Consider the following 15,004-nt stretch of genomic DNA (forward strand, 5'->3'; position numbering starts at 1 on the left):
AATTCAGAGAGCGCATTTGGAAATTTGAATTTTAAGAAATTAAAGAGGTTAAATTGAGAAAATGTTCATGTGGTGTGAAACGATAACAACAGTAAGGGGTCAAAGAATACATAAATTAATCACTTAAATAGAAATACAAACGTGTGTGTGTGTGTGTGTGTGTGTGTGTGTGAGAGAGTGAGTGAGTGAGTGAGTGAGTGAGTGAGTGAGAGAGTGAGTGAGTGAGTGAGTGAGTGAGTGAGTGAGTGAGTGAGTGAGTGAGTGAGTGAGTGAGTGAGTGAGTGAGTGAGTGAGTGAGTGAGTGAGTGAGTGAGTGAGTGAGTGAGTGAGTGAGTGAGTGAGTGATGTAATCGACATGCATTTTGGAGCAAGGTACTCTAAGGTACTCTGCTCTAAGTTTTCTTATGTTGACAGGCCTAATTGGAACTCCCAAAGAGGAACTTTGGGGAACTACTTTTAGGAGAGCGATTTCCACCTAAAATGTTTGTAAATACTTTAACAAAGCTTGTGTCCTTAGGAGATGAGGGATTTGTTTTGCGGGGCCCGATGTGTCCAGGAGATGGACTCCTGGACCGTGATTGCGGGGAGAAAGGCGAGTGACAAGGGGAGTTATGTTTCGATGTGCGAGGAGAGAGGCCTAGCCAAGAAAATGGCGACGACGGAGAAGGGACTTGCAACTGTTCGGTGGAGCGAGAACGAGGCAGATTATTGTCCAACTTAAAATCCTGCCCAGGGACAATGAGGTGATTGCCAAAGGTGAAGTCAGGGGAGTATGAGTTTCTTTGTCTACCATACTGTAAAAAGCCATGTGCGGGGAAAGAACGCGAAAGGGGATCAGCTTCTTCGCTGTCCTGGGAAACCAAGCGTGCTCTCAAGTTCTCATGGCTGACAGCAGTCTTCAGATTTCTTACAAAGAGGTTTGAATTGCCATTTAGATGTGCTTTCAAGTGCTGTTGGCTGGAAAAATCTTCCTGCCAGTGCTGCTGTGAATTACCTGAGGAAATGCCAGATGGGTCTACTACTACATCTAGTCTACGGCAAGGTGAGTGAGCTCTCCGAATGGTGCGGGGACTAACCGATAGGCACGTGTTAGAAGAGGATCCAGACTGTGGAGTCTGTCCCAAAGCCTGGGGATGAGGCTGAAGAGCTGTAATATTTGAGTCTGCAGATCCAAGTGTCTCTTTGGGCAGTTGCCCGGCTTCCCCCATCTGATTTTCTAAAGGCCCTTTGCCAGCATTGTGTGATGCTGATACACATATTTTGGGGTGCTGTGGAGAGGTCTGTCCTGAAGCCTGGGGGTGAGGTTGAGGTGCCTTTGAATCTGCAGAACTAGCCCAATTTTTGGGTGCCTGCTTGAGTCTCCCTCTCGGATTCTCAAAGGCCCCTTTGCCAGCATTGTTCTTAATTTGGTCCTGATTTGTGACCCGCTTATCTTGGGGTGTCCAGTCATCTACTGAGACACATATTTCTGGGATCTTCTTAGGGGCTCTTTTAATGGGTTCTCCAAACGATTGACTTCTGTGTGCTTTTTGAGGGGCTTTGTTTTCTCTAGATGGCAGATTTTTAAGTGCTTGTGCAGATGGTTTACCAGGAGCATTTGGTTGCTTCTGGACCTAGGAGTCAAAGTCAAAGTCAAAGCACAGTAAGTAGGAGTACAACAAGCATTTTTATCACGGCAGCACTTATTTTGTAACACAAAACATATGATTAGACAAGTCTTCGGAATACTTATGTAATAAACACATAAAGAACCACTTTCTAAGTCCTGCATTCCTGGTTTCCACTTACCTCCTTAGCCCAGGCTGGCTTGTCATTAGAATGGCTGGCATCCTTGAAGTGGTAAAGCGGTTTCTTTTCCGCTTGCCTCCCCTCCTGCTGCTGCTGCTGTTGTAGAGACACCAGGTAGGCTCTCTCCTGCTGGAGCTTCATCTGCAGGAGTTCTGCCTGTCGCTGCTCTATGATCTGTTTACGCTTGTACTCCTAACGAGAGAAAGAAACAGGGACGAATGAGAGACATGGCATGTTGATGAGGGGCTAAAAGACAAGGTGGGCTGGTGACAGAGTCACAATACAACAAAATGTCTGGAAATGAGGAATACGGAATGAAGCGGGTCAAAGTTTATTAGGCTACTTACAACGCTAGTATTTACACTGGCTGTCAGAAGTTCTCATATGCTAATCACAGGTATGAACCTCATTGTTTAGGCTTTTAACAATTCACTTGAACTGCATTTAATGTTTGGGTCCCAAACTCGGCCTGGGGTCTTTCAGCATTGCGTATGCATAACCCGCTCATGCGTGCGTTCTTTCTGGCTACTCCGGCTTCCTCCCGCAATGCAAAAACATGACTGTTAGGCTAACTGCTTATTTGACTGATGACTGACAGTGTAAACATATTAAAAGTTGAGATTCTAGCGATTGGGATCTTAGTTCTGGCTTGTGGAGTTTGTGCTGGCAGGATCTCAGAAGCTCTTTTTCCTCAAAAATACAGAACAGCAAATGTAATTCAATTAAAGGTAAAGATATTAAGAGCGGTACAAGAATATTCCATTCTGCGTACTTCCTTCGGGCAATCCTTTGAGATCCAGCCAACTTATCACACATAAACATGCAACAATTGATTTCAGTAACTCCAAAAGCAAGAATTCACATTGGTTCACACACATTTGAAGCTAACGAGCTCAGGGGCTCAGAGCGAGGTTTCCCTCACAGTCAGTTTGCTGCGTTCAGCTGTCCCCTGGGTGCATGCAGCAGGGATGGAGACCACACGCCACAGATGAGGAGCAGTAATGGAGGGACTATAGTTTACCAGCAATAATGCCTGTTCTTGTAGGAGCTGCTGCTGGAGAATCTCTAACTGTCTCTGTTCCTCCTCCAGCTGTCTACGGATATACTCCTGAGCAGCATGTTGGCACAGGGAGAAAGACAGAAATTGAAAATCTGGAAGAAGAAAAAAACCCTCACACTGATGGAGCAGGAAGGACCGGGACAGCGAGAGAGAGAGAGAGAGAAAGAAAAGATAATCTCCTGAGGTGGCGTTCGGAGGAAAGATGAGATAAGAGTGATGGAGTAAAGACGACGATGTCTTCAAACACCTGCAATAATGATGCTAAAAAAAAAGCCAGTAACAGATACAGTAAGATACGATGTCAAAGCAGAAAGAATGTGCAAGAGAGCACCAAAGTAATAAAGACAAAATAGAAAGATACACAGAAAATGATATAAAAAGGATGTTACAATTCACAGAACGGACATAAAAAAGAGCGACATACAGCTCTGGAAACAATTAAGAGCCCACTGCACTGAAACACATTAAACACCTCATGGTCATTCCACCAAATATTGATTTCTGAACTATTTCTGAGTTAAAACATTAGTATTGTTATTTCAAATGAATATGAAGTTGTTTTCTTGGGCGTGCTGCGGTGACGTAGGGGATAGCGCGACCCACGTTTGGAGGCCTTGAGTCCTCGACGCGGCCGTCGCGGGTTCGATTCCTGGACCCGACGACATTTGCCGCATGTCTTCCCCCCCTCTTCTTCCCCTTTTCCTGTCAGCCTACTGTCATATAAGGGACACTAGAGCCCACGAAAGACCCCCTGGAGGGGAAAAAAAAGTAAATGAACTTGTTTTCTTTGCATTATTTGAGGTCTGAAAGCGCTGCATCTTTTTAGTAATTTTGACCATTTCTCATTTTCTGCAAATAAATATTAAATATTTTCTTGGAATTTCAGAGACATGTTGTCAGTGGTTCATAGAATAAAATAACAATGTTCATTTTATTCAAACAGTAAAATCAGAGAAACTGATCATTTTAAGCGGTCTCTTAATTTTTCCCAGAGCTGTATATACAGCACCTAGCAAAAAAAAAAATAAATTCTAAACTTTTTACATGATAACCACAAACTTCAATGTATTTTATTAGGATTCCATCTGATAGACCAACACAAAGTGATGCAGAATTGTGAATTCATTAAATTTTTTTATAAAAATTCCCCTCCAAAAAATAACTGACATACAGATGTGTTAAGGCCCCTATTATGTATAGCCCATAAATTAAACCAAGCCATTTATCTTTATAGATGACTTAAAGGAAAGCTATAATAAGTCCTGTTTGCCAGTTTGTCACAAACCATGTAAGGGAATAAGATGATCTAGTGTGTGAAAAAAAAAACCCTTGTGCATCACCCAATTCCCATTGTAAAGTACGTTGGTATCATGCTGCGGGACAGTATATTTTCTTATTTTTTAATACAGAAATATGAGTCACATGTGATAAGGAGTTGGATGCAAGTAAATCCAAAGCAATCCGAGAAGATAAGGATATATGTAAATATATCTCACCCCTCAACATAAGCACCACACTTCACAATTATACACTACTTTGTGTTGGTCTGTCGCAAAAGTCCCCGTTAATACACTGGAGTTTGGGATTGCTACTCAATATGTGGTTCTGCTATTCCAAAATTGTTTTGGTTCTCCATGGCACGTCTGATATAAACAGAAAAGAACCCTCTCGGTGTAGATGCATGGTAAAAACTCAAGACAGCTTAACTGGGCAGCAAACACAAGACCTGCAAATCCACAAACTCGAGCAAATTGGAAGTCAGAAAAGAATCAATTATTAAAAATGTGAACCTGTTCTCTGGCTGCTTGCCTCCTCTCCTCCTCCCTTCGGATCTTCTCCTGTTCCTCAAACCTCTTCCTCAGCTCACGCTCCCTCTGCTGCTGCTGTTGACGCAGAACGGAGTCTCATGAAGGTTCACATACAGAACTTTGGGTTCTGTACAAAGTTTAAAAAATATGTTTCTAAACAAAAATCCTAGCCCAGAAAAGCTATAAAACAACATCCAACCCTTCTGCTGTCAAGGTACAGCTTCTGTTGATGCATTTTATATTTGACCTAAAAATATGTAATACTGAAATTCCCAATGAATTTATTGCAAGTAGTTCTAGTTTGCAGGGTTTATACCAAAAGCCGGAGACAGTAAGGGAGGAAGGAATCAAGAATAGAAAGAGAAAAAGATAGAAAGAAAAGACAGTAGGGGCTCTCACACACCGGTGCCCTGGGGGGAATCCACAGAGAGCACAGAGATTAAAGGCTGAGGATTTAGCCTCCCACAAGCCTGCTCTCTGGAACTAAAGGAGGGACGCTGGGGGAAAAGCCCGCATGTGAATTTTTCTGCTCTTTTACTTTTCTCAACCGAATCGGCTATTTTGCAATACTCAGGACAAGAACAAAGGAGTTTATTTACAGCACACTTCAGCTTCAGGGATCAAAGGAGTGAGGCATTTTCGCCGCAGACAAACGCAATCGAGTCACCCTCTCGTTCCAGTCCGTCTCACCTCCTCCAGCCGCCTCCTCTGCTCCTTCTGCTCCTCGATGCGCTTCTGCCGCTCAGCCAGCAGCAAGCGCTTGTGCTCGTCGTTCTGCTTCTGCTCCAGCTGCTGCCGCCGCTGCGCCTCCGAGCGCTCCTTGTTGGCCTGCTGGAGGCGCAAGAAATCTCGCCTTAAGGTCGACTCCCCCGGGACGTTGATGATGGAGCTGGGAGAGGCGGCATCATTTTAGAGTCAGTGGAAAGAGATCTTGACTGTGCGGAGGGTGATGCCGCACAGATGGTTTTGTGAGTGTGTGGATTTGAGGAAACCGGCTGACCTTGGTTCGCCTTTATCCCTCTCCTCGTCTTCCTCTTCGCTGCCGCTGTACTCGTACTCTGTCTCGTCTTATGAGAGAAAAGAAAAAGTGGTTTGAGGAAACTCAAACATGGTATTCACATTCAGTGTATTCCCATTCAGTGGGATTTTAGATGACATATTGGCATGTGGTATTGCATAATTGTGCAGCAGGAGATGACTTTTTTTTCTAGACTTTCCAAAGGTTGACCGGGAAGCAGATCGTTTAGTTTCCAGGCTCTTCTTCTCTGCAGCTAGCTTTAAACTTCAAATCAGTCTGTATAAATGGATTGAAAGGACAATTTATTCCTGTTTTTAAATTGGATTTTGCTTTTGTAAAATGCCTTGAGACGACATTTATTGCGAACTGTCATTGTACAAATGAGGAGAAATAAATTTTTACATGACAAAAAAATCCAAAAGTGTGGCAGGCAATGGTATCCACACCCCGACGCACTCTGCTACCTCTAAATAAAGATCCACCAATCGTCTTTAGAAGTCGTCTAATTCACAATTGCATAATTTTATCTCAGTATAAATACTGAAATTGCTGAATTTAATGTTTAGTGCTCTTAAGATATTGATTGCAGACACCAATAGCGTGACTGGGTTAAACAGACAGGTCAGAGATACTGGAAAGGTTTAAAGGGGCTCATTAATCAGGGATGCAGCCAAAAGGACAAAAAGGAGCTTCCACTTTGGAAGCGCTGCGGAGACCCGTGAGTCTGGAAGGGAAAATCTCCCCATAAAACAACTGTTGTTATCTACTATGATATTCTAAAATTAAATTTTTTAAAAAAAGCTAAATTTAAAGTTTGCTGCAAACAATGAAGGGGACAAAATACACGTATATTAGGGCAGAATTTCCGCGACAGGTTTACATCAACACATATTCTTTTATTAAAATTTCCCAAAGTAAACCAACTGAATTCAATGGAGAAACTGCAGCAAGACTTGAGTAGTGGAGTTCCATCCGCTCTGACTGAGCTTGAGATAATTAGCAAAAAAGAACAAACATTTCAGGGACATAAAGATGTAATGGGAACCATTTATAAATTTCCTTCCATTTCACAATGATGCTCTACTTTGTGCCGGTCTATCACATAGCACTCCAATAAAATTAGTTAAAGTTTGTGATTGTATTATTACCAAAACATGAAAATCTAAAGGGGTTTGAACGATAAGAAGGTGAGAAAATGCAATAACAGCAAGAGAGGAAACCCATTTCGCTTCGTGTCGTAGACGTTCCACTTGAATCACCCCGGCTCATTACCGGCGTCGGCATTCCCACATTCTCATTTGTCCGAGGCACTTTTCTTCTTCTTTTATTTTTTTTTCTTGAGCTCCTTTGAATAAGAGCGTAAATTGAAGTTTTAACGGGTGTAGCGAGGTGGAGAACATTAGCTGGAGAGCTCCTTCAGTCCAAAAGGGGCTTTACGGTTGTTGAAAGTGCCGAGCTCTTCCTCACTACAGATCCACATGTACCACCGCGTCAGCTGGAAACATTTACAGACTAAAACGCCGGCAGGATGTTTTTATACAAGTGGAATGTTGTTCCTCGGAATGGTTAAGGTGGGGCTTTTCTCTACGTTGAGCTTATGTAAGATTAGCTCCACACACATATCTGTGACTTTTTTCTCTTGCTGCCAACTAAAATTCAATGGGGTTGTGTGTGAGGCTATAATTCGCCTTCTTAAGAACAACTTGTGTGGTTCTGGAAGAATGTTTAAGCTAATTGTGCTCTTGGAATGCATTTCCCTCTGGCAAAGGTTCTGCATGCTGGCAGTCACCTTGTGAAAACAAATAAATATGTGTTGAACCTGCCACATATAAACAACTTCTTGCAGTAATCCACTCAGATTTATGAGATGTATTTAAAGCTTTAGTGACCTGTTAAGATTATATCTGTACCATCAATTAAAAAACAAAAAAGTTAAGCAACACGTTTGACTATTTGAGCTACAGAATGCGATTCATTCAATGATTGTTTCATTAGTACAGGAGGAAGCTCACCAACTAAACTCACCAATAACTCTAACGATTATGATAACACTGATGAAATATCCATCCAGAATTTTGCGTTTCTCAGAAACTTACTGAAATGAAAATGAAGGACTCGAATGCAACATTGATGGCCCCATATTAATAAAATATTCATGCTCTTGATGTCTGCAATCAATTCCTAGCCAACTTTTAAATGTCACCAACCTCCAGCGTTTTACAACATTTGAATCCCAACTACTTCGTGACGCATCTAGACATTAAAGCGGGAGTCGTTCCTCACCCCTCTCTCCTCTCTTCTTCTTCGTGCGGTCGATGTGGTCCTTCAGCTGGATGCGGAGGTGTCTCTCGTTGGGAAGCTCTGTGACGAAGGGATGCAAGAGGAGATGCTCTGTGCTGGGCCTGTTGCTGTGGCTCTTCACCAGAGTGTTTTCAATGAATGACTGGAACTTCCTTGACCTAAAATCCAATACATCCAAGTCAGAACTAAAATTGCAACGGATTTCTGTGTTTTGCCTTGCTCAGAATTACCAACAGACATACAGATGTAAACATACATATAATTGACACTCACCATTTCTTTGATTTGAGTCTGGGGGCTGGGTTGCGTGGAATGAGGAAGAGGGCTCTCATTGGGTGCATATCACACAGCGCTAGGGAGGCAAACGACGGGGAAATTAAGCACGACTTGTTCTTCAGATTTTATTGTAACAGATGTTATCACGATGCACATGAAAAGCCAACAGGCACGCATAAGCTATTGATACAAGGAGTTTATTAATTTTACCCAAACCTGCCCTTGTCTATGTGTTCTTTCATAAATCAAATAGAGAATCCACACCAAATGTATGCAGCACTTGTGCTTTTAAATCTCCTAGCATGTCTACACATTCAACCATGTTTAATTTGTTTGACTCATCGAGTGAAAAATACAGGGAAGCGCTTATTTTGAGGCGCATCAGTGTCAGAATCACTGGCTTTGTGAGACGTGACGGCTGCTGCTTGCTGTATTTTATGTCTGCCGAACCCCCAGGGAACCTGGGTGTTGCCTCTCAATAAAAAAAAGTTGTATATCTTTGTAATGATATTCACATCGAAGGAGAAACTGCTCCTGTAGCTCCTGCTCACGTGATCTGCTCCCAGCTGTCGATATATATCCCCACAAAGCTTTTAGTGTTGGGGGGGGAAACACTCCATAGAGAGCAGCTGAAACACAAGTTATTAAAGAATATGGTGCTCAAAGGAAAGCACCATATTTATGAAGCAGGAGAGTTACTTCTTCCACCGGTTGTGTCTCTGCGCTGTTAACTAGGAGCAGCACTGCCACGTTATCAATGAATCACATTAGATCAGAGAGGAAACATGCTGTCGTTAGCCTTGCGCTATTTTGTTCCATCATGGCCAGAGAAACATTTACTTCAGAACAGCTTTTAATTCAGAGTGTCTATTCCGGATTTTCCTTGAGTCTTAAATCATTACATACATCTGACAACTTTATGTTTAAGCTGGCAGACTTGAAATTATCTCAGAAAATGTGTGGAAATGACAAGTTATTCTGTTATTTCCCCCCAATATATTTATTTGATAAAAACTGACAGGTAAAGAAGTACAAAAAGTACAAAAAGTACAAAGTGACGGCTAACCCTCACACCAGTATTCTATTATTCTCCATGTGTGTCTACGAATAAAAGTCAAAATAATGAATAAATGTTTTCGGATGAAAAGTTTATTATAGATGTACATCAGTATAATAAAAAATGCATAATATTCACTGAATAATCTATTAGCAGGTGTGAGCTATTTTGCTGTAAAAAATAGGTTTGTACCACTGCCAGAACCCTTAAAGCCATCAGTTTGTTTTGAAGAAACTCTTTCTGGCTGCTGTCGCAGTCAATGGATCCAATCTCAACTGGCTCAGATGTTTAATGGGAATAAAACATCCAGTAAGGGACATGCCTCAGTTGTACCAAAGTGAAAAAAAAATGTCGCCAATTTTAACAACTGTGCACCTCTGAGAACTTAAAACGGGAATTAAAAAAGGTAGAACAGACATCAGTCCAAATACCTGACATCTAATTCTTTATCCAAGCCTTTTTCCATCGATAGCCTTACGCATTCGAGCAAACAATCTGCCTCCTGATTAAAATATCCCACTGAAGCCGTAAGAAAATAACAGCAGCAGAGATGTAGGGTTATTGATTGGGCACTTACGAGGCGCTCCTTCAGCCATCTCTATCGCTGTGATCCCCAGGGACCATAAATCACTCTGCAATGAAGGAAGCAAACATACTCAGGGCGATCAAACTCTCTCTCTTTATATCTATATATATATATATATATATATATATATATATATATATATATATATATATAAAACTATAAATAACTGCCTTCTTCAGGTGAAGGTAGTTTTTACCTTGCAGTCGTAGGTGGCTTCAGGGTTTTCATCACAGGCAATAACCTCTGGCGCCATCCAGTACGGTGTCCCAATAAATGTGTTCCTCTTTCCCACCGTTCTGTCCATCTGGGCCGAAACGCCAAAATCCACTGCCAACACACAAACACACACACACACACATAAAAATGTCTCAACACAAGACTCCAAATCTGTATGAATAACGCAACCTCCAATAATGCCAACCAATCTAAAAATACACAGCAATAAAATAATCTGAGGAAAAAGACAGAGAGATTCCCTTCTTCAGCATTTTGCATCTTGAACAGCGTGACAACCACAAACCGATGACTAAGCTGAAAATGGAAAGGAAAGCCACAAAAGTCACGCAAGCATGAAATCTTATACATCCTGCTGCGCCGCCAAACGCAAAGCTATTTAGTCAAGTAGGAGGGGAGCGGCTCACCTAGCTTGACCTCGGCGTTCTCAGTCAGCAGCACGTTCTGTCCTTTGATGTCTCTGTGGATGACCTTGTGCTGATGCAGATGAGCCAGACCCTGCAGACGCAGAGAGATATGAGCCGTGAAGGAAACAGAGCCAAGTTGTGATTATTATTCAAGAAAGAGCTCAGGGTTAAACGGGGAAATAAAACTGTGATCAATTGAGTAAACACAGCTTTGCAACACATTTAAAAGCCGACACAAATGTGTCATTAAAAAAGATAAAAGAGATGGACAAATTGATAAAGTATCACAAACTGCTATTTGATATGTGACGGGATCAGTTAGTTTCTTGAGAAATATTCATACACCTTGAACTTTTTCACTATCATATCACAACCTCTTATATTATTTGGGACTTAATGTAACAGACCAAAAAACAGATGTCTGTTTTTGTAAAGGTTAAGGGAAAATATCTATCTATATGAGCATGTCAACATGTTTGCCCATTCTAGGCAAAATAGCTCAAGCACAGTAAGGTTCGATGACGACTTCCCAACTGAAATAAGGCCTGAACTCTGACTGGACTATTCATCATGTTTCTGGATTCAGTTTTAGGGTTGCAGTCCTGTTACCTTGATGCCTTTTGCTGCCTCTGATGGGGTTTTCTTCCTGGATTCCTCTGTAACTATCTCCACCTTGCTTCCCATGAAATGCAACCGATTCTGATATTGCCAAAAAATAAAGTGTCCCCACAGCCTAATGCTTCCACGACCATGTTCCACAGAGGGGACGGTGCACTCAGGCTGACCTGCAGTGCTAGTTTTCCTCCATCTACTGCATGGGTCTCCAAAATAAGTTCTCGAGATCTACTGTCCTGCAGGTTTTAGGTGCATTCCTGGTCCAGCACACTTGAATCAAATGATTTTAATTCCATATTCAGTATGCTATTAAGTTTTATAAAAGCCTCAATTGAAGTGTGTTGGACCATGAAATTATCAATGTAACCATTAGTCAGAGCACTGCTTGCAAATAAAGAGATAGAGCTGCAGCCTGAACTCACGTCTTTATGGTAAAGACGTTAATGATAAGAACTCCCACTTTGTGGTTTACAGAGAAACACTAGAGCACAACTGTACTGTGATTAATACCCCTGAACAACGGTTTTCCAACAATGCCGTGATTCTTTCAGGTGTAGGGGGAGGTGCTTATTTACCCTTAAAAAAAGGACAGGGTGTGATTTAGAACTCACCCTGAGAATCTCTCTGCAGATGTAAGCGTTCCAGTCCTCCTTCAATGAGTTGCCCTTGGTGTTTTTGATCAAGTCTGTCACCGAGCCAGCTCCACAGAACTCCATGACAAGCTAAAATACACAAGACATTGTTTTTATGTTTTATGTTTTGTTTTGTTTTTTGTGATTTTTTTTTTTTTTTACTGTTTGCTCTGCTGAATAAGGCAGTCTTGTCTAGAATTGTTCCAGAGGAGCCTGAAATACCAGTAAAAGAACCTCAAGTGGTAGCAAGACCAAGAAACAAGTCACGGGTGTGCAATGCAAGAGATTGATTCAAATGGAATTATATAAATATGGTTATTACACTAATTACCAATTTGCTCGAGCCACTCGAAACGTATATCGCTGGCGCCACAATGGAACTGCTGCAGAAGCGTTGACATGCTTTTCAACAACTTACGGCAAACATTTTATAGTTGCGGTACTTTTTTTTTTCTTTTTTTTTTTTATCTGCTTGGCAAATTGAAACCTGAAGCTGTCAACTATGTAGCTTGAAAGCTGGAAAAATATTTTTAGCTCACTGGCTAGAAAAAAAAAAGAAAGACTCGACTGCCAGCATTGCGGTTGTCCCCGTCTTAGATTGAATGTTCAACAGCGCCTCAGTGGGTTTCCATCAATAGCCCAGATACATACATGATGTACAACTGCTGGTTCTACATTGGTGGAACTCACAGTTGCAGCTCCCTACCCCCCAAAAAACAACACAGTATTATGTGATAACATGTGCATAGCCGATAGATAAATAGAATAATTAAGTTCGGCGCAGCTTACTTAATGTTTGTGCGGTTGAAAAGCATCTCTGAGCAATCGGTTTCTCCACACACAGGGAAATCATAAACTGCAAGCATCAGCTGCCTCATTGGAGCCAGAAGAGAAACACAGCAACAGAAGCAGGATAATGTCTTGATTCGGACTGTAACGGGATCTTTTCACTATGCAAAATATCTTCCTCCCTTGGATCTTATTCACTTTATGTGCCAAGTTAAACGGTGTGAAGAACTGACAAAAACAATAAATAAATTGATGCTTTTTAAAGGAGTTGGTTTCAAGAAAATTCTATATAAAGAGATCCAGTTTTTGAAAATCACACTGATAGACATGTTACCATTAACAAATAATACCATGACTTTTTTTTTTAAGCTACGGTTTTCAAAAGTGTTAGAAAATGTTTGTTATCTGATGTAAAATCATTGTAATGGGACGCCAGAGGGTGTTGGAGAGACTGGAACGTTCTCCGGCTGTACTGACCCCCTCATGTCCACTTCTGGAAGACCTCTGGGGGGAGCTAAAGAAAAGAAAATATAATGCAAGACCCAAGACACTGGATGATCTCTATCTAGTCTGTGCAAAGAGCAAGGAAAATCTTTTTTCTGTAAACTCCAACTCCCTAAAATGTAATAGGAATACATGAAGTGTTGCCCTATTGGCAATAGGGAATGCACAAGATATTGACACTTGTGGTTCTGCTAAAAGATTTTTTCTTTATGTGGGATTTCTCTTCCACCACTCAACAAAAAGGCTGGATATTTTTCCATTTCTTTTCAGTCCAGGGGGGGGGAAATTGTCTTTCCTCTAATCCTTTCAAGTTATCTTTACCAGGGCTGCTAAACAATTTGTTCGATAAGTGATAAAAATAGCTTAAAACTAAAAATGACATTCATTACATTAAAAAAAGGTGTCCTACCCAAAGCTGGTCGTCGATGCCAGGAGGTTGTTTCTTGATGAATACTCCAAAGTAAGTGGCGATGTTCCTGTGATTGCTGTACTTCTTCAGCATGTTGATTTCAGACTTAATCTCTTCCTCCTCGTCCTGCAATAACAGAAATATCATATTTAAAACTTAAGACCTTTCATTTCCGACGCTGTACTCTCATCTTGGGTTGTTGACGGAGCAAAACTAATCTGACTGATCTTTAATTATTGTTCTGAATCTTATTAAATCTTTAAAATAAATACATGAATAGAAACTAATGCTTCAGTGCACACAGCTGGCCTCTAAATTATCCACACTAACAACATTACTCTTTAATTACCTCCACTTCCAGGGGGATCTTGTCACAGTGCCAGAAGCTGTTGTTTGAAACAAGTTGTTATGGTAGTTGTTAATTAGATCAAATGTCTATAGCCCCTCGTATAAAAAAAATTGTTGTAATTTCTGTTATTTATTTGTGCTAGTTTAATGCAAACAGTCTTTTTATTTCCTGTTCAAGCAGTCGACATCCTGCAGGTTTGCCAAAGCTTCTGTTGCGTTATTCACTCATAGGATGTCACAGTAGTTTTTTCCTGTTTTTTTTTTTTTTTTTTGCAATTGTTTTGCCGGCAGCTGAGTGCTAACAGGGATGCGTGGGGTGTGAGGAATTCTAAAAATAACCGCGGTTCCCTCCTGCTTTACAGACATGCCTGAGACCACACTCGTCTCCTAATCATTCCAACTGATATTACCATGGCGATGGGCCTGTCCTCGTTTCATCTCCTCCACATTACGCACATGCACAAGCGGTGACTCATCGCTTTTAATTAGACGATATGGTTGACTTTAGTCTAAAAGCTCAAGATGGATTTTCTGCGTATGAATATGTGGGAGTGTGTATTCGTGTGTCTTACCGTAGCGACATCCATGACCTTGATGGCTGCCAACTGCCCTGTCCTAATATGGCGACCCTGAGAGCAGGAAGGAAAGACGCAGGAGAAGATGGAATGAAAAAGAGAACAGAGGGGGAGATAAGACAGAAAAGAGCAGAAACATGAGTTGATTTGAATGTTTTCTGAGGACAAAAACAACATGCTTCACTTTAGGATGGGGAGTAATGACATTAAAACAAAATTGCCAATCAACCTGATATGTATCTCACAAAGTGCTGTTTAACTGCCATAGCAGTTTCAAGCTATTATTATGGATCTCCATACATGAGAGTGAATGCTTTAAGCTTTATAGATTTTTAGTTGTCTTATCATGTTTGACTAGAAGAAGCTCTTGAGGTTTCCATCTGTGTGACTGAGGTGGTTCATATTGATTGCCCGTAGAAATTGGTAAAAGTGCATGTCAAAAACACACACTATACAATATACAACAAGTAACAGATACATTTTGAGAATCTAATTCTGGCCCATGCCTCACTTGTGTACAGAAAGTTAGCCACAAAAATCCTCGCAGTAAATCTCCAATATTGTACAAAAAGTACATTAACTGGAACAAAGGGTATT

The 15,004-nt window shown here is 41.2% G+C and overlaps 1 protein-coding gene across 17 annotated transcripts in view; it reads right to left on the reverse strand.

The window, feature by feature from the left end:
• The window catches only part of tnika (TRAF2 and NCK interacting kinase a), a 63,526-nt gene that overhangs the window by 19,284 nt on the left and 29,238 nt on the right, over window positions 1–15,004 (reverse strand). For 6 of the 17 annotated variants that reach the window (XM_044142020.1, XM_044142023.1, XM_044142026.1 and 3 more), the window contains exons 3-15: window positions 14,405–14,461; window positions 13,485–13,610; window positions 11,762–11,872; window positions 10,536–10,626; window positions 10,091–10,221; window positions 9,886–9,940; window positions 8,249–8,327; window positions 7,958–8,133; window positions 5,657–5,723; window positions 5,347–5,545; window positions 4,639–4,731; window positions 2,810–2,896; window positions 1,789–1,980 (exon numbers count right to left, since the gene is read on the reverse strand). In XM_044142020.1, the coding sequence (XP_043997955.1) occupies window positions 1,789–1,980; window positions 2,810–2,896; window positions 4,639–4,731; window positions 5,347–5,545; window positions 5,657–5,723; window positions 7,958–8,133; window positions 8,249–8,327; window positions 9,886–9,940; window positions 10,091–10,221; window positions 10,536–10,626; window positions 11,762–11,872; window positions 13,485–13,610; window positions 14,405–14,461 (1,464 nt within the window). Of the gene's footprint in view, window positions 1–1,076; window positions 1,614–1,788; window positions 1,981–2,809; window positions 2,897–4,638; window positions 4,732–5,346; window positions 5,546–5,656; window positions 5,724–7,957; window positions 8,134–8,248; window positions 8,328–9,885; window positions 9,941–10,090; window positions 10,222–10,535; window positions 10,627–11,761; window positions 11,873–13,484; window positions 13,611–14,404; window positions 14,462–15,004 lie in introns of all 17 variants that reach the window. The other 11 variants (XM_044142025.1, XM_044142022.1, XM_044142028.1 and 8 more) reach the window with 3 other exon arrangements.

This window comes from Gambusia affinis, linkage group LG16 (genome assembly GCF_019740435.1).
Source record: "Gambusia affinis linkage group LG16, SWU_Gaff_1.0, whole genome shotgun sequence".
NCBI classification, from domain to species: domain Eukaryota; kingdom Metazoa; phylum Chordata; class Actinopteri; order Cyprinodontiformes; family Poeciliidae; genus Gambusia; species Gambusia affinis.